Source organism: Lingula anatina, chromosome 5, assembly GCF_051362555.1.
Source record: "Lingula anatina isolate TDL-2025a chromosome 5, LinAna3.0, whole genome shotgun sequence".
In the NCBI taxonomy this organism is placed as follows: Eukaryota; Metazoa; Brachiopoda; class Lingulata; order Lingulida; family Lingulidae; genus Lingula; species Lingula anatina.
In genome coordinates this window covers 24,019,026-24,044,196 of record NC_141771.1, presented here as the reverse complement: position 1 = coordinate 24,044,196, position 25,171 = coordinate 24,019,026, and the positions used below count along the sequence as shown (strand labels likewise).

Sequence of the window (25,171 nt, the reverse complement as noted above, 5' to 3'; positions counted from 1 at the left end):
CTTCATGTTGTAAATAAAATTCAAACATACTAAAGAAAAAGTTATAAACAGACATGAGCCTACGTTTCATAAAAAAAAAATGAAAAAAAAAAAAAATAATAATAACAATAATAATAAAAAGTAAACATTTATCATGGGACCCAACACCTAAATGGCCGGGGGTCTGGGCACCTCCTTATAAAAATCAACTAAAAAAAACGCGGAATTCCGTGTTTCTGCAGAAAAAGCTCATGTCTGTATATAAGTAATACATGTGTATTGGTACCTTCATTGGTCTTTTCAGCGCCTCTTGTATATCCAGCCTCTTTCTCATGATGGTGGAGTCCAACTTTCGCTCAAAAGCCAACAGGTCCATGTAGGCTTGGGACTCCGGGACAAGATCACGCACACGCTGGGACAGAATCTTGTCTGCCATCTTCTTTTTCTTTTTACTTCAGGAAAATAAATAAATAAATAAATAAATAAATAAATGAACATTTCGTATCTAATTAAATTTGTTATACTTTAATTCCTCACTTACCATTCTCTGCTGTATTTGATAATTTTATCAGCCAGCTTAACAGTTTAAAAGTCTTAACTGGTGTCATCCACAATATCCAGAAATAAAGAAGTTTAACTTGGCTGTGTTCAAACAAATTTTTCACTTGCCATCCAACATCTTACATTGAATTTTCTAAATCACTTATCAAATCAATGACGCCATCTTTAAGAACTTACTTTTTGCTCATCTGTATTGTCCGCGAGTCCTGCTGCAGCTGGCGCCTCCTATCAATGGCCGCCTGCATGGCTGGCGTCATGCCTGAACGGTGCATGGCTGTGAACAGAAACGGACACATAAGGTCACATCAAACACAACAAAAAATTGGAATTATTTCATTTCTGATAGTGTAAAATACATGCACAGATATTTTCTAACTGGTGTCCTAAATTAACAATGCAACTTTGTTTCTTATCCAACACTCTCCTCATTCCGTATCTTGGTGTACTACTAACAGTAATGACTTATCCATCTGTTTGGTGCTCTTATCTATATTCCCATATTTCAAGGAAGTGCTTATAAAACATTTATATTAAAATGAATTAAAAAATTAACAATGTCTTGCAGATATTCCAATAAACAGTTAACTTTAGATTTTATGCAGAAATTCTGAGAGAATTTGATACGAATATTTTATACGAAAATTGTCTTTGGAAATGAAGTTGTCTTTTAAAGGGATATATAATAACTCTTCGTTTTGGTCAAAAAATGAATTTTCCTGGAGTAAACAACAATTTTCCCATACTTACCAATGGTTAATGAATACATTTTTACATTCAAACTTAGTCCCTGGTTTTTTTCTAAAAAGTTTGTTTTTGTGTTATAATCTCTTAAGAGATTATAACAAAGTATTTCCATCAATGGAGGTCACGTGATCTGAAGACAAGCTCAGATATCAGAATAATAGCTATAACTGCCGTATTTGTGGTATATCATATTTCTAGGAGTTGTTTACAATTGTTTTTATTGTGAAATATAGATCTCATACGAAGAGTTATTATCCCTTTAAGTAATTATAGATATCAAAATTGTTGGATTCTTTTTCTGGTGCAGTATCCTACAATTTACAGACTTCTGTTCCAGTAACGGAAACTGCGGGTGATTTTTCAGTAATGTCCCTAACACAAATGCCTGACCTACACTAACTATATCCTTTCACTATAGAATATACCAGATAAGAGTTCTGTGAGTATCACATTTAAAAGCTTTGACGCATCAAGTGTTCCATCGCAGCATTCCATCTTTTGAACTTGTGTTCTCACAAATGTGTTTCTTTCTGTTTGAATGTGCCCTCTAATGCAGGCTCATTGCAGTAGGCATATGGACAAGAAATGGTGGAAAATTGGTGTCAGATGGTTGAAACTCGAGAAATTAGAGCTGTTATTTATTGGCCATGTGCAAAGGTGGATTGAGGCCGTCTTCCAGGTCTTCCGGAAGACAGTCAGAATTTCAAGTTTACATTGCCCGGTTTCTTATTTTTTTTCTGTCAGAAGATGGTCAAAATTGGAGGAGATCAACAAAGATTATTTGGAAGACTGTCAGAAAATATCTATAGAGCCCCCCTGATGTGAAGGGTGGTTTGATCTGTTTCGGTGGTTTTCTTGGCCAAGCTAAGCTGACAATCATGTTACAGATGGAATGCTAAGATGCAAGGCTCGATGTGAAAATATTACAGTCTTCATGGTCTGTTCATTCTCATGCTCACACTAGAACTGAAATTCTAAGCTAATGGGTAGCAAAAACTCATATCTGCTAAAAAAATTTCAACATGAAATTTTGATACAATTCACATGCTGTTGAAATCTATGGGAAGGACATATACAGATCATAGTTCTTATCAAACACAACAGGAGCAAATGTGTCCAACTGTCTCAAAATACACTTGACCGTAAAAGATAGGAAACAAGGTTATTTTGAATAATTATAAAATAACCATATGAGCTAAGGTACTAGTAATATTTTAACCAAATATTGATGGATAACACATCCACCACTTATTATTCTTTTATATGTACACTGAAGATTTCCCCACTACATTACAACTTTATAAAACAATTCTGTGTTTCCTTATTATTTTGGTCGAGTATACAAGAATTACCAGGAAAACCTGACTCTGGTCTGTCAAACATAGGGAAGGGTTTGGAATAACATCTGGACATTTATTGTGAACCAAATTTAGACCACAGCAATTCACTGTTTTCTTTTTTCTTTTTTTTTAGAAATTCAGTAAATTCCATAAGAAAGATCTACTGCAAAAACTGCATTCTCCTTTAAAAAATAACTGAAAACAAGCTTACTCCAACATAAACACAAAGACATGCACATACTCCAGACACACGATCTGTTGCTTAAAAATCAACTGAACATGATAGCTCTGTGAGAAAAAACAGAAGAAGGGAAGGGGGAGAGGGGTCCAATGTTCATGTCTGGATATACAACTCTTAACTACATCTGAACTAATCTGAACAACTTATCATCCAGTCATTCTAAGCACCACAAAGCTCTGTCAATGGGACAAAACAGTGAAACCAAGCATAGCTAATATTTGGCACATTCTTCTTCAACTGAAAGGGCATGTCAGAAAATGTTTGCTTAAACTGAAAATGTTCTCAATCCATAGAACCATCAGAACTAAAACAATGCACAATCAGAGCATATCCTATTACTTACTGGAGTCTTTGGGCTCTTTCGATTCTGTGAAATATTTTCAATATTTGATACAAATTAAACATATGCATTCAAATACAGTACTTAAATACCCTTACAGTAATGGCACAGTCAACAATCAAGTATTTCAATGAGCAAAACCCATGTTGAAAAATATGTCTTATTTTTTTTTCTGATTAACATACATACATATTGTATATTGGGTCATTTCTTTTCAAAGAGAAGATTTAAGAATTTAAAAACATATTATGTTACAGTATATTGCTAAGTTAACACTAGAGAACAAATGATGCACTAACATGACAAACGATAGTAAAATAGGAGCTAGCCCAGTAAGATTTTGTAAATGAGCCACAAGTCAATGTTCCTGATTTTAGTCATCAGCTAAATTTTCAGACTAAGGTGGCAAATTATTTAAAGCACAGAATGTAGTACTGAATAATAACTTCAAAATGGCAAATTGGTTGTTATCAATATGAAGCATACCCAGTGCCAATAATATTCATGATTGTAACTAAATTACAACATCCAAAGCAGCAAATTTCTCTGAATTAGTAGGGACCCCCCCCTCCCATAAAAAAATTGAAGAAAAATAATAATTAATAAATAAAAAAAGGAAACTATTTTTTCATGCAGATCTTCCACCTACTTTGCTCTTTGGATCTGGAGGCTAAAAAAATACACAACATCAAGCTGTCAATAAACTTCACATTTTCCCCAAGTAAATAGAAACTTTCAAAATATAGAAAACTTATTAACTTTTGCCTACAGATTATTGGAATTGGTTTAAAATATGATGGATTGTAAACATGATTTTCATCACGATGATTTTGTTTTCAACATGATGTTATACATGCAAGTTAGGCTTCGTTCACATGTAGTGTCTATTTTCTAATTTCTATTTTCTATTTGCGCTATCTTATGATCACGGTCTGTGGCCTGAATATCCCGCGGCGTAATTACTGGCAGCGCGAGCCAGTTACTACACTGTATAAGTTACTATAAGTAACTGGCTCGCGCTGCCAGTAATTACGCCGCGGGATATTCAGGCCACAGACCGTGATCATAAGACATACCGCAAATAGAAAATAGAATTTAGAAAATAGACATTGCATGTGCACGAAGCCTAAGTCTGTTTAGCCAGTGTTTGTGTGTGGGAGTAATAGTGGGCCGGGGGTGGGGGGTGGGGTTGCAAGCTGTTATGAGAGACGTTCACAGTTGATATTAAACTAATAGTCTAATCATGTTTGTCTAACACTGTTTCATTGCATACATTTTAAGAAAGTGAACAAAAGACTCCCCCTTTCATCTCTTAACATTGGGAAATTCTCACTGGTGAAAACTACTGCTGAATGTTAATTAACATGGCTGATTGTTAGTTACTATGACAAGACTGAAACGTAAGCGCATTTACAGTTGAGATGACACAGTAACTTGGTATGCACTATCCCATCGGACAGTGTACGATCACTTCACCAGTGGGAACCAACCCAATCTCCCTGTTGTCCCGCACATGGCTTTCTTGGCAATTTCTTAATTAAACAGAACAGTTAGAGGAATACAATACCCGATAAAATCTCAGGCAAAAATGTTGCGATAAACCATGGGAGGGGATGTGTCAGGTGGGACAAAAGAGATTGGATAGATCTCATGGTGATCTAATCATAATAATGTCTGCAGAAAGAGCAAGCACCAAGTTGAGCTGTAACAATTATAATGAAAATGCGTCTTCAGTTAATATGAAAGGACTGGATATTAGTAGTAAAAACATCATCATTCCATTGACACAATACTCACTTTCTTTAGACTTGGCACCTGCTTCAAAGTTAAGACAGAGATAAAATTAACTATTTTAATGTTAGATTAACCCAGACAATCTACTTAACACCTTGAGACACTAATAACTTAGACAATCAACTAAACATTTCAATGAATAAGTAAGCAGTTGACTTTATTAGTTAAATAAAAATAATGTTAACCTTAGTTTTGTTAAAATATCTGGGTCAAACACTGACAATGTTCAACACCTTGAGTTGAAGGCTTCAGCAACGTGTTATAATTATACTAAATTTATTAAGTTATTAAAATTAAATTGCACCAGTCTGACAATTAAATATAGAAGATATGAAGACAAGAAAACATTATTATGTAATATAAGAAAACAGACTAGGACAAATACATATCCTAGGACAATAAACACAGAAAGTAGCTGGAGCACAAGGAAAGCTATTATCTCTCTAATCATATCTACATAAATATTACTATTATTAGTTATTAATATCAATGTGATGTTTAGGGACATGCTTTTCAAAAACTAAACAGCAAAACAGTAAACCACAGTTAAATAAAAACATGGTGGTCATGAAAGGAAGACAAATCTGACATGCGTAGCCTAGGTCTTTTCTGTATTTCAGTGACAAATAAATATATTTCTTTCTGTTAGTTATGCCTTGCATCAAGTGTATTGATAAAACACGGACATAATTTTTTTTCTAATTTTATTTCTTTTTTTCTATAAATCAGTAGTAAAATACAGTTTTGGGAAGGTGTGCCTTGGCAATTAAAAGACAACTTAAAATTGAAGGAAATTTTTCTAGGTGAGGCTCTCAAACCGCAATAAGAATAACTTGGATGGGTATTTTGACTTATTGATTTAAAAGGCTAAAATGAAGATAATATAGTTCCTCAGTCAAAATAAAATTTAGTAGACTAAACGAAGTTTCAGTCATGCTTCACTGCTAGGCAATGTTCTTATACAGATACTAAATCACAGACATACTTCGCCCTAGCACACATCAAAACAATGCAAGCATTTAAGACAAACAAACATCACTGATGCAGCACAAATTTAAGAACTTTGAGGAAGATCAAACAAATGTCATGAAACGGTTATTTCACCATTTTTTGTATACTGATAGTAAAACAATTAACTTTTTTTGAAGAGACCAAACAATCATGTTTGTTGCTGTATGTTGAAGGAGCTTACAATGACTAGTCTGTTACGGTTATGGTAATGGCTCGATCTTTTCAATGGGCGAAAAATTATCAATCTTTCAGATACATAATTTTATGATCATTACAAATTTTTTATTTCTGAGTGGCATTCTTGTTGCTTTTATTGCATAGAATAGAGTAGGTGGTCTGCTTTTAAAATTTGCTGTTGCCACTCAATAGTAATTTTAAGAAAAATGCCGTAATAAATACAGTATCTGTGAAATTCACAATTTTCCTCCACTGAAAAGATCCAAGTAATTGCTGTATGAGGACATTCAGAACAGCGAACAAACAGATCTGCAGATCAAATATGACAACCAACAAAAAAGCTTGCCATGTATTAAATTAATCTCTTAAGAAATAATTCACTTTTGTTACCTACAAGCAAACATTTTCATAGCTGTTAAACGACTATAGCTGCCATTCTATGTAAACTTGCATATCACATTGATTTTCTAGTCTATTTTCAAATCAGCTTTACAGTGTACTTATATATATTCTCTATCACATTTCTAGTCACACTTCACATATAAAATCTATTTTCTATATTAGTTTATTATAATTGGCATATCACATTCTTAGACTATTTTCACGTCATACTTCAAATCTAGTCTATTTTCTACATAAATTAGCATATCACATTTCTAATCTATTTACATGCATTGTTAATGTACAAATCCCCCCCCCCCCCCCCCCCCCCCATAAAAAACTTCATTTATGAGAAAAAATTCTCTCATACGTGCTCCACGTGCACCATAAAAATCCGGATGCATATTACTAAAACACTGTGGACAAAGCAAGAGAAATCACAGTTTTTTAATTCAATTTTGCATTGTTCTTGTTCACTTTTTGACATCGTCACATGAAGCCAATTTTCATCAATTACAAAATATTTTGGGGAAAATTCATGCTGTTTGAATGCAGCAGTCACAACTTTGAACTTAGACACAATATTACCTAAGATGCAATATTCAAAATACCTGTTCTTTTGTCAGTAACATCAACAACTGAGACAACAAGACTTATGTAGATAAATGCACTAAAATGTAGCAATGTATTAGAAACAGTGAAAGCACACTGACTAATCACATGCATATGGTTTGGAAAATATCTACGAACTTGCAGTAGAAGTTGACTTACAAGACTCCTGTTTAGACTTGGGACCAGCTAGAGAAAGATTGGAGAGAAAGTAGAAGTACAAGAAAGGGAAGAAAACAGAGTCTTTGAACACAATTCAGAACATATGATCCGTGGACTAACTGATCTGACCACTAAATATGGCCGACCCAACTTAGAAGCATCACTGCATAATCCTCTGACGGTCTCCCTGCCTCCACGTGCACCATAAAATGGTTGAAATCTCAGCTCTGAGGTTTAATTGGAAGGTCCCTGCAGTGACAGCACATACGGAGATGGGGAGGCCATCATAGAATTAGTCGGCACATGTTTTGGCCAAATCTAGTCCACATAATATGTAAGTCCATGGATCAACTTGTTCTAATTGCAATCTTGGACAGTAAGTATATAGTAAGAATTACATACGTATATATGTGTAAAGCACTGTGCATTCCAAATAGTTTTCACATTCTATATTGATTCCAATGTTACATACAGTCATTGAAATTCACATTACAATATGAAGTGACCATTCCATTTATTCTCTGAGGCACGAAATCTTGAACAGCAAAATACAATAGTTTACTCCAACCTTGGTATGAATCTCTTTTCAAACTATTTCTACAAACAAGCTAGGTAAATTTCAATTATGTCAAAATTGCAAATATAAACAGAATGAATGACTGATATTATTTTAAAGCATGCTCAGTGAAAGGTGTGTGTTTGTGGTTGGATGCAAATTACTGGTAGATCCAGATCCTTTAAGGGGGGGGGGGGTAAGGAGGGGTGTTAAAAGGGGACGGGGTTCACTTCAGTTACGAGTCTCTTCAGGTCAAATAGATGGTTATATCAATAATCAAAATATGGAAAATTGAAATGTATACAATAAATAAATAAATAAATAAATAAATAAATAAATAAATAAATAAATAACATTCTCCTGGAAGATGTACGACAGTCAGGGGGAAGGGGGGGGGTTACTTAAAACTCAGCTTTAGCAGTTGCTGATTGGAAAACAATTTGATGAGCAGTCAAAACAGAGCATGGGTGTGTGTGTGGGGGGGGGGGAAGAGGGAGAGGGTAGAGAGGGGAGCATGTTGCCCCTGGACTTTCCAGTGTTCATAGTAAACATGTTAACTATACTGACCGCGTTATAAACATATCATCATATCTATTGTTATTAGTAAATTTTATGATATAATCAGAAAAGTGTACAGATCTACGAAGTAGTTAAGTTCATGTCAGACGTACATAAGGTAAGGTAAATGACAAGACAAAAGGCTACGATACTTCTGTTGATATTGGAAATAAAAAGAAATATCCCCATTGTTTCACTCCTATTATGATACCAGTATTATAAGACTAGATACTGTTACATCAACCTGTGGGTTCAATCCAAATAAAACTATCGGTCTACGTAGATAGTAAGCATGTCTTTCAGTTGAGCCGAAAACATTCAGCGAGAGTTCCCACAAAGTTGGATTGAACTACGTAGACTGACAGAGTTATTGGAAATGAGCCCTACAACATAACAGTATCCTGCTAAAACTGGAAAAGAATGACGACTGGGAATATTTCTCTGATAAACAGGATAAATTTAAAGGGATACATGTATATGAAGTAAGCTACTGATGAACTATATGTCATGCAGGTCTGCACAGTCAGGTGCTAATGATACTTACTGTCCTTGGACTTGGAGGCTACAGGAGGCAGATAGACAGAAGAATGGATGAATGAATGATACAATGTTCTTGACTTAATTTCTAAACTTCATTCTTTTTTCATTATTTGACTGATGTTTAGGCAAAGGCAAAGCCAAGAAAGATGCAGAAATGAACTTTCAAACATATAACGTAACTGCTGTGACCTTAATATAAAAGCTGTCATTATAGTTCATATCAAAATCATAACTAGCACATTCACACTAATAAAATTGTCTATATCAGTATGTATCAATACTATATATATAGATATATCTGCTTAAGGTACCTTGAAAACCAAACATTTACCATTTAAGATGTATAGAAAAGCACATGACCCATTCACCAATTTTCAAATACATCACTCAGCTAAAACAATTTCAGTGTGAGGTGGAGAAGATCATGTACTCTTTGAAATCAAAATCATTATCACAAAGTGCAAAATTGTTCTCCCAGACAAGAGACTTCTAAATTGTACTGTCTCCCCCTCCCATCCACCCATGATAAGCTTGAGACCAGGATGCAAGTATTGAAATACATAAATAAATATCAGAGGAAGGTGATACTCAACAATAGCCATTAATGTGTTCGAAGGATCAACATAGTCAGAGATAAACATATATTTAAGTAGTTACAAGCCACAGAGACAGGTCTGTGCTTTAACCTTACAAAATGTGTAAATCAGCCAATTACCACTTCTTTCTTTTAATAAATACAAATTATATTTTTAGTCATGGGCTAATAACTTTTTAATTAAGGCCAGTCTTATTTATTTCACTTCTCAGTCTAATCATGTGTATAGTAATTACTTTTAAACATGTATTTTATATTATGTATCTTTAGTGGTCGAATAAACCCTTACGAAAAGGTCCTATAGGATCTTATAGGACTTTTTCATTGGGGAACCTTTTTTGATTATAATACATGAAAACCCAGACACACAGCAACGTAAAAATACTCACTTGAGCCCTTAGTACTGGGGCTTCCACTTCCTGGGAATGACGGCGCAGAAGAAAAAAGGCCTTTATTAAAATCTTTATCACAACAAAGTTATACTAGAAAAATGTGTATTAGTTGTTACAACAACAGACAGGACATGAATGCATTAACTTTGAGAAATTTTGTTACAGAAAGAAGAGATGAAGTGTTCTCCCCAGCATACATAGACAGTGTTAGTCAAGACTGGTGACATTACAATATTATTATTTTCTCGTGCTACATATAAAACTAGTGTTATCATGCAAAGTTGAGGGACATGTCCGATATAAGGGGAAACTATCCAAAACCACGGTGTTTCTGTTTGGGTTAATTAATCTTTAACTTATTAAAAACAGATGCCAAGAATTGTTTCCATGTATGTACACATACCAAATATGAAGTCAAGTTTCCAAAAAATACTTTTTAAACAGAACATATGTATAATGTGGCGAGACTATGATTTCAAATTTTAATGTGATCATGACATGCACCATAAAAATCAATCAACAGAGGGTGCCATATGTGGTGGTGAAACACAATCACAACCCGTATAACATGCAAACTACCTGGTGACTTTTTTCCTTTTTTTTCACCTTCTAATTCATCTTTATGTGAAGTTAGGCATAATGCTAAATCAGGGCCAGAATTTTTGTCTCTGTGAAAATGAACTTTGATTTTAGAAAAAAAAAAATCTAGAGCAAACATATTTTCCCTTAACACTTGATACAAATAGGTTCATTAATGAACCTAAAAAGGATCAAATGCACCTAGATGTCCAAGTTGCAGTTGTCTTCTGGAACTAGGTACACAGCCTAACAATACTCACACATATAACAAATATAGCAGATATATACACATTCACATAACCTAGGATCCCTAAATATTTATTTCAAATAGAAGAAAGTTCTGTAAACAAACAAACAAACAAACAAAGAGAAAGATACCCACACATAATAAAGGATATAAATAATAATATAATGCAAACAGCTAGCTATGTGGATATGATGACTCACTAGGATTAACAAGAGACAAGAGACACATGTACCACATGCAGACTATATGATATTAATATTTGCATGCTGTAATATTATATATCTATTCATATTGATATACTCTAAATTAATATTTGATATATATTATTCTAATAGAAGTGTTTTTAATTCTTTATAATGAACTACATCAACTCACTCAAAATTTAATGAAAATGACATGGTATGCACAATATTATATAATATGAAGATTCAAGTTTGTAGTGCTTTAGACTTGAACCCATGTAAAACAGCAATCTCAATGTTTACATCAAGTACCAAAATATCACAATTTTACACAATAAAAATATATACCATCATTACCCTCATTCATTATATCAAGAAGTATTAATTTCAAAACACAAACAAAATATCATAATTCTATTCAATATATATCTCAAGCATATACTAGTACTGTTATTTATTAAATCAAGAAGCATAAATTTCAAACCACTTACTGTACTAGCACAAAATATTACAATTTTTTTATTCATTTACATCAAGTATATACCATTATTTACTATCATTCACTGTATTAAGAAGCATTAATTCTCAACCCCTCCCTACCCCAGGTGTTATATTACCTGTATAGGGGTGTGGTACTCCACTGGGGGTATGATGTGACGAGGGCATCATGTGCATTCTCCCTGGGGTCCCTGGCATCTGACCCATGGGGGTCCCCCCTGGGCCTGGACTGGGGTATCCTGGACGCATGGAGCCTCCCTGCTGCAAGGAGAAAGAGAGAGGGGAGGGGGTGAAGATTATTATTATTACAGACAGTTGCACTTTTGAGTTTATTCCTTAGCAATTCATTTTATTTCTCCGGATTTTGAAAATATACTTCGGGGTCTACTTAATTTACCGTAATGATTAAATACCAGCATATATCTACTCTTGGAAGTAACTTAAAAGATGCCATCAATTTTTGATTTATCAGTTTATGCCCAATGCATTACAAAGTGAACACCTTCAAATCCTCAACATCAGGTTAGATTGCCCTCAAAAGGCTCTAGGTTTATTCAAAAAGTGAATCATGAATGTGTTATCATATCTCTAGAAAGGGAAATGCATGAATAATATATTATTATGAAACCAAAAAAGTAATAACTAACCGCTGAAAGACATGCCACTGTCAGACACGCACTGCAAGCTGACGCTACATTTCTCTAATAATACAAAGCGAAGGGACAGAGCTTCATTCCTCACTGTGACAAAGAAATATATTGACCTAGATTTATCTAGTCAATTATCATCCATATTTCAACCCATATAACCCATTCTCTACTTTGGTATACTTATCCTGGCTACTTACTGGGTAAGCCTGAGGATGAAATGGCCTCATCGGTGGTCCCTGCGGGTTAAACCTTGGCTGTGGAGGCTGCATGGGACTTTGAAAGCCGGGTCTGGCCGCCATCTTTGTTGTCGGTGTAGCGGGGGAATTTCACTCGTGACGTCATATAACGGAAGTAAACTTCTCAAATGCGGTTTATTTTATAGATTGGGTCATTTAAGATATCAGCAATTGACATGGAAGAAAAGAAACATCAACCAATTCGTTTTTTGCCAAAACATATGTCACAGTGGGGAAAACAGATTTAAAATTATGTCGCAAAATGAAAAGACGTTAAGCCGCCATCATCTCGCGAGATGTGGCAAGGTGCTCGAGATTTCTGCCCGGTGAAGCCAGTGCAATGCAGAAATATGAAAAATTAGAGAAAATAGGCGAAGGTAACGTCTCCATTCGATCTATATGGCACAAACGTGTATCTTATCCCTACATAATAACACGGACAGTCTATCTAAATTGCCTGATGTCCGAAATGTGGTTTCGTTTTCAAGTGAACCACCAGTTTCGTTCGTCAAAAACTTGCTGTCACTGTCATTGACAGTGTCATTCAAGACAGAAGACAAACGGCCACCTTGCAATGTCAAATGTTCGAGTGTTCATTGTCATCGTCTCTCTGTCCATTTCTGTTTTTGACATTCTCATATATTTGCAGATCAGATGGTGTGCCATTGTAAAAGCTATTATTAGAAGTATCAATTCCTGATGATGCAATAAATTTCTTTTATTGTCAGCATTTCATATTGGCATAATTAATTTAAACAAAAATTATAGTTTAATGTGTATCTTATTCCTTTACAAGTACTCCATTTGCAGATACACATTTGCATTCAGATATGGACATCACAGGGTGTGCAATATTTTGAATTATAATGATTGCTAAGTTATATAGATTTATTATTATTATTATTATTATTATTATTATTATTATTATTATTATTATTATTTGTACAGGTACATATGGCACAGTGTTCAAAGCAAAGAACAGGGAGACCTGTGAGATAGTGGCTCTGAAGAGAGTAAGACTAGATGATGATGATGAGGTAATATATATATGACAAAACTATACATTGATGATAGGTCTTGAGGGGGGGGGGGGGGGGTAGATGGGCATTTTACAGGACATAAGGATCTATGTCACAACAGAACTAAACCTAGATTCTTCTGTGTAAACATAAAACATCTCGTGGACTAGTACAAAGCCTCAAAAATAAAATTTTAAATATTGTAACTTTTCTGTTCCAGGGTGTACCTAGTTCAGCATTACGTGAGATTTGTTTACTAAAGGAGCTGAAACACAAAAACATTGTGAGGTAATTGGGAGAAAATTAAGAAAAAAAAAAAGACCGCAAAAATCTTTATTTTGAAAATGTAAATGAAAAGTCCAAAATGATGCATAGTTTATTTGATCTCAACTTGAGAGAGAGAGAGAGAGAGAGAGAGGGAATATGTTGGAAATTATTGTATAGAATCAAATTTCATATATTGTGTAAAGCTGCTGTAAATGTAAATCTTTAGGGACTAATGATGTTATGACTGCTTCATCGAAGAAATTTGATGACATGAATGATTCCTACACTGGGGTGGCGCTAGCAATTTTTTTTTTCGTTTAGCCAAATTACTACTTTTTCATTGCTTTTTTGTCCAAATGGTTTAAATTTGACTAAAATGAGTCAAATCAACTCTAATTTGTTTAGCCAATTTCAGTCAGTTTTAGCATTTGGCTAAATTGGAGAGTGTTAGCGCTACCCCAGCTACATGCATATTATGGATCCAAAACTTCATGCTGCAAAGGCATCTCTTTAGCAGTTGAAACATTACCATCTTTTACTAGAGGCAGTGGAAAAAATCATGTTTGAATTTGTGTTGAACATTAAATGATACATACAAAGTCAATTTTTTGTCATAAAAACCAACCAAATTCCAGCATATAGTTTCAAGTAGTATAACTAAGAGAATTACCAAAAGGCATTGTTTAATTTTACCCGAAAGTGATGTTTGAACAGATTTTTCTGCTAGTATTCTATGCTGTATGTCAATGGGGCAGAAAAGTAGGTCACGAAAGTAGGTTAAATTGACAACCAAAAATTTAAAGAAAGGAGCAGTCTAAAGCTCTTTTATGGCTGTTCGAGTGATCTATTTAGTTTATCCCTTGGCATGTCGAATTTATTTGAGTCGTATAAAAAACTAGTAGAAGTGGTTTACATGTGTTACTGGGAATCCACGCTCCACCGATGCTCGGTTCGTATGTACCTTTAACATTTCTTTTCCTCCAGACTTCATGATGTTCTTCACAGTGAGAAGAAGCTGACTCTAGTCTTTGAGTATTGTGACCAAGATCTGAAGAAATACTTTGATAGTTGCAATGGAGATATTGACCCTGATGTTGTCAAGGTAACTGTGTAGTAGCCTTGGTTACTGTGGTTGCCATGGTATTGTTTTCTTAAAATTAATCAAAATTATGAAGTAAAAAGTAAGATTTTTTTTATTGATTGATTTTTTTATATTGTAAAAAGAACAAAAAATTGATTTTCATAAAGTTTTTTTAAAAGTATACAAATAACAATTTTTTATTTTTACAATTTTTTTAGGGTTACAAAAAATAAAAAAAAAAGAATGTTGTCAATGTCTTCTGCTGAAATCATAAGTGCGTGTCCATTTTGAACATTTGTTGACAAAGACACCAGTGGAAGTACTGTTTTGTTGTCACAGCTACCACACTCAGGGAGTGCTATGTAGTCCAGTAGTCCAGCTATACCACAAATAAGAGGATCTCCTTCTTAAAAAATAACATGAAAAATTCATCTAAATGACCTGATGTCCAGTAAACATGTGATTTAATTTGTTATGATTGATCTATATTGGTCTCACCTTACTGGATTATGTCTAACTAGCTATTGTATTATTTCAGTCATTCATGTATCAGTTGTTGAGAGGTCTTGCTTTCTGTCACAGTCATAATGTACTACACAGGGACTTGAAGCCACAGAACCTGCTCATTAATAAGGTGAAATATGTGAATTATTTATCTCCGTGGAATGTTTGTCTCTTTATGACTTGTCTTTAACATTTTAAAGATATCTTCCACATCTGAGAAAAAAAAAATAATTAAAAAAAGACATTTTTTGACATTTCAAAAACACATTCATAAATAACTTTTACGTTTTTTCTTACTCTACACTCCCATATGCTGTCTGTTATGTCTTTTATCTAGATCAGTTGACTCAATATGTCTTTTCTTTTCTCAGTTTCTGAAATAATATTGAAAAAAAAAGGAAGAGAGAGTGAAAGTCATGTGGTGTTATATTTTCAGAATGGAGAGTTAAAGTTGGCAGATTTTGGTCTGGCCAGAGCATTTGGTATCCCAGTACGGTGTTACTCCGCAGAGGTGGGGTATAAGAAAAAAATATTTCGGCAATTTTCCCTTATTATTCTAAGCTAAAAAAAGTTGAGAAAATATCAATCTGATAAAGTTTACCCTTTTAGAGATCCTAATTGTAAGTAAGTTATTTTTTTTTCTTATTTATGCTTAAAAAGTGCTCTAATCAGTTGAATGAAATGAGTGTTAGATACATATAAACATGGTATGCCTTGGTGAATTTAGTAAAAAAAAAAGAATAGAAAAAGGAAAAAATGTTAAAATTACTACAGCATCCCTCATTCATTTTATGTTTGATGTAATTATAATTATTATTATATTTGTCTTTGTTTTATTCTCTGTCCAGGTTGTCACTCTATGGTATCGCCCCCCTGATGTCTTGTTTGGTGCTAAACTGTATACAACCTCTATAGATATGTGGTCCGCGGGGTGTATATTTGCAGGTAACAGCTCACTATAATACTTTTCTTATTAGTGAGACTTTAAATTGGACAGTCAGACTCAGTGTTTGTATAGACATAATATAGCTGTCATATTTTGATATGTAGACTTTGGTCTCTTAAGAAATGATTTTTTTACCAACAAAAAATAGGTAACTCACTTGCTTTTACAATTTTTGGTGGTAAAAAGGAAAAGGAGCTTTACTGGTTTATGAAATGATATACTGGTATTTTACAGAACTTGCCAATGCTGGCCGTCCGTTGTTTCCAGGAAGTGACGTGGATGACCAACTGAAGAGGATATTCAGGTGACGAGGAGTTACTGATATTTTCATTGTCTTGTCAGATATTTTACCAGCTTATCAGAATATTCTTTTAACAAAAATGTAATTATTTTCATCACCAGAAGATGGACTCTCTTCCTCAACACAACAGTTAGAGAACAGTGAAAAAATTAATACAATTAAGAATTCAAAATAAATATTTCCAAGGACAGTTTTCAGAGCTGCTAGACTTTTTAAGCACACGTCCTGTAGTGTTGATAATACTGTGTAGCAGTGGATGTCAAAAACAAAATACCCAGGTGTGGTGGAGCTGTCTCATAGCTTTGTATATAAAGAGGGAATCTCTGATGTGTAATATACTATTGTTTACAGGTTACTAGGCACACCTGGTGAAGACACCTGGTCAGGGATGACATCTTTACCTGACTACAAGGTAGGACATGTAGTATTATGATGGTAATATGTAAAGTAAGTTGATATCATGTTGAATATTTTCTTATATCCAATGTATACTTCCTCTTCCTGTAAGCTAGTGAATTGCCTAGAATGAAATGAATGTATGAATATGAAGAAAATGTATTTTAATATGTCTACTTATATCCTTTTATTAATTAACTGAGTACATATTATATATATAATATTTGTATTGTTGCCAGCCATACCCCCCATTCCACGTGACTACCAACTGGCAACATGTGGTACCTAAACTGAGTACCAAGGGAAGAGATCTACTACAGGTGAATGTTTTATATATGTACACACACACACACAGTGTAATATAGGGTAGATTACCTTGAGATCTTGGGTCTGACAGACCAGCCAGTTATTTATAAACACAGAGAGAGAGAGAGAGAGAAGAGAGAGAAAAACAATATATGCTGTATGAGCTGCACTGTAGCTCACCACCAATACTTATCACTGCCAGACTAGTTATTACTTCATATACCCTATATGATATAACCCTCGATGTGAACAGGTCTCATACCCCACACTAAGCACAGCCCTCCTCCACCCCTCCCCCACCCTCCCAAAACACACACAGACACCCAATCACACATGCACACACCACTAAGGCCCCCCCTAACCCCCCCTCCCACACACACAACAGCAACATCATCAACCCCACCTCCCCACCCATACATACACACCATGTATTCACATATAAATTAGTTCTATCTCATTAGCAATCTCCATCTCTATCTCATTAACAACAGGAGACCTCTGCTAGGTGTAATTACATGTCCCCCACCTGGTCTGCAGCTCTATTATAACATGCACCCCAGGTGAGGCTGATTACGTCAGTTCTTCACATTATTAGCATGTGCAGGGATTTAACAGAGGTATTGTACAGGATAATGACATGGTCCTAAATTCTGAAACACCCCAAGATACAATGAACAGGGGCTCTAAGGCTCTATTCCCATAGATTTTAGATCGATCTATCCCCGCGGGTAGTCTCACTAGATTACTTTCAGATAATCCAACTTAAATGTCTGTCCAGCCTAATACAAGCTATAAGGGGGCAATTAACTTTCGTGTCCGCCCGACTGACAGCTATTTAGCGTGAACCCCCAGGGAGTTAGGTCGATCTAAAGTAGGTCGATCTAATCTATGGAAATGGGGTGTAAGATTATGGTATATGAAATAATATAACATTAGACTGTCACTCAGTGTGATAAACAGAGGGGTATTGTAAAGGATAAAAATATGTTTCTAAATCCTTTAAAACCCCCAAGATACAATGAACAGGGGCTCTAAGATTATGCTATATGATATTCTATTACATGTGCACACAATGTGATTAACAAGGGTAATGCAGATGTTAATAGTAAGTTTCTAAATCCTTTAATACCCTAAGATATAATGAACAGGGGTTCCAAGACTATGGTATAAGATACTCTATTACATATGCACACAGTGTGATATATGATACATGCTGGGTTCAGGCAGAATGTAGATTAAGGGCTCATTCCAAATGGGACTATAATCCTACTTAGATCTTTCTAACTCTGCAGGTCCTCTCACTGAATACAACCAGATCAACAAATTATCACAGGGGCGGATTTAGGCCGCCTTCTGGGTCTTCCGGAAGATGGTCAGATTTTCAAGTTAACATTGACGAGTATCTAATTATTTTATTTTTGTTGGAAGACGGTCAAAAATGGTCAACAAGTTAATTTCGAAGTCTGTCAAAAAATATCTCTGGATCCGCCCCTGTTACCACACTTACTCCCTTGCATTTAGTAGAATACATAAGAGCTGGTGATTATATTTTATTTTGGAAAGGATGTAATGTCATTGGAAATGAGCCCTTAAACTTATATCAGCAATGTGAAAGAAGTACTGAGAATAATGCCACAATAACTGCTGCTGTAACATCAAGTAAACTGAAGTCAACCACTGCACTGGCATCTACATTGATATATATTCAGTGAATTAAGGGTCTCAGATTGATAATCAGATTAGATGAGAGCAGAGAGGGGTGGACTCCCATTATGCATACCCACTAATTCTTCTGCATATAGATCTCTCATTTAGTAGAATGGAGACTCCATATTCTTTGTGGCATCATTAAGAGGCTGACGTCATTGTTCATGTTCTTAAAAAAGTGCATTAGTCTGGTAGATATACATGGATTGTTGAATTAATAATTTCACAGATGATATGAAAGTACAGTAGTTAAATACCAAAAAAAAAATGTCTGTGCAATTATTAATTCAACAATCCACTTCATTATTCATGTCCTGGCGTAATCCTATATATCTCCTATCAGTAGGTGACAGTTGTGTTGGATAATAGATGTACTGCATCCATTGTATTACACCATCACAATACTAGCAACAGGGGAGGAGTTAGGGAAAGAAAGCATTAACGCGTGGCCACTGTGCTACACTGTCACAGAGAAGGATTTGGGGAAAGAAAATATTTAATTTGTGTCCATTATATGACACTGTCACTGCACCTGTAACAGAGGAGGACTTCGGGAAGGAAAATATTAACTTGTGTCCATTATGGATTAAGACAGGAAGTGGGGTCAGTGTGACACCCGCCCAGTGGTCAGTTCTTTCAGTGGTCAGTTCTCTACTGGTCAGTGCTGGAGTCTGGAGGAAGTTATCTCAGATGTCTTCATAACAGGATGTTTGGTGTTTAGGACAGATGAAGACCCATTGTGCTTTGTATATGTTTCTGATTTTGATGAATTTTGATTAGATGTGGAACTGAATTGCCCAGTGTTTCCCTCACATTGTTTGGTCAATTCTCAATGGTTATATGAAGTGTGGGTTTGTGTACTCAGCATTCAAGAGTTTGGCAAAAGCAGACTATACCATACTACAGCTCTAGGAACTGTGCTAGATTGAGATTGTGAAGAGAAACAAACCGTTGGAAACTCAAGTTAGTTCTGAATATATTTCCTGCAATTTCTGTTCAGAACTAAAACAGACCAGCCATCAACAATAGTGACAACACACCAAGATGTCTCATTGGGGGAATAGAGGTCCACTGCCCCAACAACAGTTGCTGAGTGCTGAAGTTGTTGACTTAAGCTACCTAGACAAAGACGACTGCATAGCACTGGACATAAAACTAGCCAAGGTCATCAGAATGGCGGCTTTGCTAGATGAACAGGTGCGCCAGCTGTTAGTGCGGTGGAAACGCGCAAACAAGAACCAGCGTAGGACATCAATGACAGTACTTCGTCATCGCATCCGTATTGTGTCCGCCGCGAGGGAAATGTTTTACCGCTATGCCAGACGACAATGTGACGTGTTTGAGGCTATGCAGAACCATGTTGGGGTGTGGCTGGATGAATCTGAGGATGAGGAGGAGGATGAACATGAGGAGGAGGAGGAGGCAGAGAAAGAGGAGGAGGAAGCAGAAGATGAGGAGGAGGAGTCAAAGGAAGAGGAGGAAGCAGAGGAGGAGGAGGAGGAGGATGAAGCAATGGAAGAGGAGGAGGAAGCAAAGGAGGAGGAGGAGGATGAAGCAAAGGAAGAGGAGGAGGAAGCAAAGGAGGAGGAGGAGGAGGAAGCAAAGGAAGAGGAGGAGGAAGCAGAAGATGAGGAGGAGAAGGAAGCAAAGGAAGAGGAGGAGAAAGCAAAGGAGGATGTTAGAAATAATGGAGAAAAAACAGATAATGAGAATGATTCTAAAGAGTTGTAAAAAGACTTGCCTATAAAAGTTCACTCTAATAGTGGCAACATGAATCCATTGATATGGATAATCTATTTATTATTTATAATGAAGATCAAATTTGTGGTTACAGTCCAGATGATGATTTTAAAGAAGAGGAAACAGACCCAGAAAGAGTAAAGCTTAATCTCATTTGGATGAATATGAAGATTATGACAATGCAGACAATTATAAGGAAGATGTAGATAGTTATCATGTTAATTTTATAGGATGAAGATTGAGGAGATGAAACACATTTATCAGTGTCATCTGGCACTAAGGAACTTGGCACCAGCTAAAAACTAACTGCTATTAGTTGGTTGGAAATAAGTTTGTCTGAACAATGTTTTCATGAGAAAAAAATTATGAAAGATGAAATGGTTTCTTCTCCAATTCCAACTTCTTATTTCAAAAGTGAAGAAAGACAGGAAATAATGGAAGAAAACCAATTTCCCGAAGTCCACATATTGCTGATTTTTCCTTAAGACCAAAGAATGGAAACCAGTCTTTTGGCTTCATATTTTGTGATATTGGATGAAATATATAAAAATCAGCAAATTGGAACACAAAAGCAAAGAACTCAATTTTCTTGGACATGGTGGATGGAAGGATAGCAACAGAAATTTCCCATCAATTAATTTCCAAAAATGTTTCAAATAATGTTCACTTAAGTATGAGAAATTTGATGTTATTTTTTAAAATGTACATGTGTGCTTGTTTATTCTATGTGTGTGTGATATTGTTGATTTAAACTACAATATGATGATATAAAAATAATTGTATCTACAGTAATAATCTTTTTTGATACAGATGTTTGAGCTTTCTTTAAAATCAGCTGTGTGTTTTGCTGACAGTAATGTTTAATCTTTAAAGTTCACATTTTTTCCTGAGTTCTAAGTTATAAAAAAGTATGAACATATAGTCAAGATTTATTTATTATCATTAACTTTACATATTTCCACATCTAAATCTCTTCATAATGGTGGTAATAGTAGGTGTGGGGGGTTACTTAGATATTATAATCCTAAACTTTAACATTCTATTTTCAGCGGTTACTAGTCTGTAACCCTTCTGGTAGGATATCCGCGGAGGACGGAATGCAGCACAGTTACTTCGCAGATCTCAACCCAGCCGTGAAGCAAGGATGAGGAACAAAATGGAGATTTATCTATAGAGATCTATCAAAAGCCATTTTCACTCTGAATGGTATAGTTTTCTGTATCATGCTGTTTAGAGAGATTGATCCTTTGAAATGTAAGAGTCTCATCTTAACAGACTCCCTGCGCTGTGCATGGCCACTTTACTGCGTTTATTTCGATACGTACATATGAAAAGGAGTGAAAAAATCCCACTGCATAATGCCGTAATTACATATCAGGGCCAGTTAAACTGGTGTGGTACAGAAAACTATTGTTCATTGGTAAAATGGCGTGACAGTTGACCATTGTCAGACTCAAACTGACAGTTGTGAGGAAAAAGTGCAAGGTTTCTATGGCCAGGAACTTTTTTAATTTGTAGAACAAGTTGAGTTATTCTGAGCACAACATTACAACAGAAGAGTCCAGGAGTATTTTTTTTTCCTTGTAAGGTTATATTTGTTTGATATTGTCTTAAAGGTACATTTTGTAATCCTATCAGTGTTATGTTTCATGTATTTTGTATGCTTAGCTCAGCTAATTGCAGTTATATGTATTCTGTATACTACAGGAGTGCTGGAAGAATTGCAATTCATGTTTTACATCAGCACAAGCCTTAAAATGAGGACAAATGTACAGATAACAGGAGGAGATTCTCATGCCTTGACGCATGCGTAGCAGGAAGTTAGAAAGTAAATGGCGGTCGCATTTGCTTTGAAAAATGTGTTTGTTGATTTTGTGCAACAACAAGCACTACCATTAGCCATATTACGCGTCTGTATGCTTGAGTCGTCACAACTAAACTGATGAACTCCACAGCTAAGAGATACTACTGCCCATGCGTCAAGGTGTCAGAATCTCCTCTGAGCACAGCCGAGAATTAATTACAGCTTTGGAAGTAAGTGGCTCGCGCTGCCCGTGATCACAAAATACCGCAAATAGATTTTTAGAAAATAGATTTTTCACTTGAACGCAGCCTACGTCATGATATGAAACAAGCAAGATTTTTCTAAGAGATAAGTCCCAAAACTAAAAATGAATTTTTTTTTTTTTTTTTTTTTTTTTTTTTTGGGGGGGGGGGGGCATTTGATGTACTTTTACTATTATTATATTGTAAAGTAGAAATGGTAACATTGTTGGTATTTTCTATCATAGCCCTTTGCAGTGTGACTGCAAGGAATGTGACTGTTTTTGTTATTGTATTTCTTTATTTTTTATCCAAGAAATTTCTGCTTTGCTTTTTCCCTTTCTTATTTCAAATTAATGTCATGTAAATTAGTGCTGAATATTAATTAGTTGTACAATGCAGTAGACTGAGAGAGGAGAGGAGAATGTGTGTATAATTGTAAAATGTCACTTTGTTCTCATCTGAGAAGGGTTTTTTCATTAGACTGTACAGACTAACAGTATATAGTTATTACTCTTAATTCTAGGAGTATGGAAAAAAAAAAACCCACTTCTCCTTTATAGAAATCAAAACTGTTGTATTGTCTAAAAATAACAAATCTTAAAAAGTAAAATATCTGTGTTTTAAGTATTTAAGTAATAGCTGAACTTGTTGCACTTTGTAAAGTACATGTTGTTCAAGAGAAATTGAAGCTCCTCTTTGTAGGGATGGGACTCTGTAATGCTAGCCTGAGGTGGGTTGGAGGCGATGTTTTAAATAAAATGTTGTAAACATGAATCTTGTGTTTATAAACAATTTTCATAATGATTTTTGACGTGTCGTAGTCATGAGTGTGACTGATGCATGCTCGTGGCTGGTGCAATTCTGTCAGCAAGAATTCAACTTTCGCCCTAATTCAATTAACTGGTTTTGTAAAATAATTTCTGTCTCTCTTTACCCAGGCATCACTGTTCTGATCTCGGCAGTGAGACCTTAAATATGACACATTGCTGTTCTTTAGTTGTATTGCGTACATGTTCTAAATATTTAGAACTTAAAGGCACCAGCTGTAAGCACGAAACCTTACTTCAAGTGTAATGTAAGCAACTGTTCTATCAACATGTAATATTTTCACGCAGCACTAAAATATACTGCAGAAGAGCTTCCTTGTGCAATGTACTATTTATTTCCAAATTTCGTCACTGTGACATAGTTTGCGGAATACGAAAAGATGACACCTCATAACAAGAACATATCCTAGATTCAGGAACATTTTCTTTTTGACACAAACACTTAAACAATCTGTCACTCATGCTAGTCTATTAGACGTATTAAGTATAAAGTCAACTATTTGAAGTCATAATTATGTGAACAGTGAATCAGGCATAACTTAGGGTGCATTCCCATAGATTTTAGATCCATCTATCCCCGTGGGGAGTCTCACTAGATTACTGTCAGATAATCCGGCTTAAATGTCCGTCCCGCCTACTACAAGCTGTAAGGAGGTAATTAACTTCCATGCGTGGTCAGCTGACTGCAATTTAGCGTGAACCCCCAGGGAGTTAGGTCGATCTAGTAAGATCGATCTAAATCTCTGGGAATGCCCTCTGATAGTTATGACTATTGACACGAGATGAACACCTCACATACAAGTGTATGTTTAGAAATCTGACTCAAAGTAAACATTACCATTAAGACAACATCTTTTCATAATGATATTTGACATGACATGACATTCTGAACTTTTACTGTTTATCACTTGACTGTTTGAACACTATAAGCTTCAGAGCTTCCCTTAGCAAAATATAAAGTTTGCAGCAAATTTGCAAGAAGCAATTTTACCATGCAAACTAGGTTGGAAATCTTCCTTGCCAACTTCCTGCAAAATTGCAGCAACTTATATTCTTCTTGTGACCATTGGCCAACTGCAAACAGGTTCTAGCTAAATTATTGTTGAGTGTGCGGCACCAAATTTGCTGCAAACCTTAAATTTTCCTAGGGGTTCGGAAAAGACAACATGGACAGTCTGTTGAGAAACAAATTATATTTTTATCTTCATTACACAATACTATTAGACAATCATAGTAAACTTTAGGGTATTTCACTGAATAAATCTATTGTACATTTGTGCATAAAGTATATAACAGACCAGTTGAAGAGAACTCCATTTCTTAAATAACTAATTGCTATATTTCAATTGCTTATAATATATTTGTGGAATGAGCTGAGCCTGATCATTATCTCTCACTTCAAAACTACTTTTGACTTTAAAACCTTCAAAAACAAATCGGATATTATTTTAAATAAACAGCGATGATCAGAGTACTAGTAACATATCTGTCCATCACTATCTCATATACATATTTTTTTTAGTTATGCCATGGAATACTGCCATCTTTAGACAAGAAACGGACAGACATTTTTTTTTTTTTTTTTTTTTTTCTTTATGGATAGTTATGTCATGGAAAACTGTATAAAGAAACCTGTGAACTAAAAGAAATATGTGGCGA

General features: G+C 35.1%; 2 protein-coding genes across 19 annotated transcripts in view; one reads left to right on the top strand and one right to left on the bottom strand.

Moving 5' to 3' along the window:
- The window catches only part of LOC106173882 (SWI/SNF-related matrix-associated actin-dependent regulator of chromatin subfamily D member 1), a 54,065-nt gene extending 41,549 nt beyond the window's left edge, over window positions 1-12,516 (bottom strand). For 2 of the 18 annotated variants that reach the window (XM_087013965.1, XM_087013972.1), the window contains exons 1-10: window positions 12,334-12,516; window positions 11,606-11,747; window positions 9,978-10,007; window positions 8,998-9,015; window positions 7,340-7,366; window positions 5,003-5,023; window positions 3,855-3,875; window positions 3,209-3,232; window positions 718-814; window positions 266-431 (exon numbers count right to left, since the gene is read on the bottom strand). In XM_087013965.1, coding sequence (XP_086870091.1) covers window positions 266-431; window positions 718-814; window positions 3,209-3,232; window positions 3,855-3,875; window positions 5,003-5,023; window positions 7,340-7,366; window positions 8,998-9,015; window positions 9,978-10,007; window positions 11,606-11,747; window positions 12,334-12,435 — 648 coding nt within the window. In that variant the 5' untranslated portion in view covers window positions 12,436-12,516. The remainder of the gene's footprint in view (window positions 1-265; window positions 432-717; window positions 815-3,208; window positions 3,233-3,854; window positions 3,876-5,002; window positions 5,024-7,339; window positions 7,367-8,997; window positions 9,016-9,977; window positions 10,008-11,605; window positions 11,748-12,333) is intronic. The other 16 variants (XM_087013966.1, XM_087013968.1, XM_087013967.1 and 13 more) reach the window with 16 other exon arrangements.
- Window positions 12,517-12,640: 124 nt separating this feature from the next.
- LOC106173430 (cyclin-dependent kinase 5) lies at window positions 12,641-23,459 on the top strand. The gene is made up of 11 exons (XM_013554574.2): window positions 12,641-12,749; window positions 13,321-13,409; window positions 13,612-13,679; window positions 14,643-14,760; window positions 15,278-15,373; window positions 15,680-15,754; window positions 16,092-16,188; window positions 16,424-16,493; window positions 16,842-16,902; window positions 17,126-17,206; window positions 21,689-23,459. The coding sequence occupies exons 1-11, from the start codon at window positions 12,713-12,715 to the stop codon at window positions 21,785-21,787; spliced, it is 891 nt and encodes a 296-aa protein (XP_013410028.1). The 5' UTR covers window positions 12,641-12,712; the 3' UTR covers window positions 21,788-23,459.
- Window positions 23,460-25,171: the final 1,712 nt, after the last annotated feature.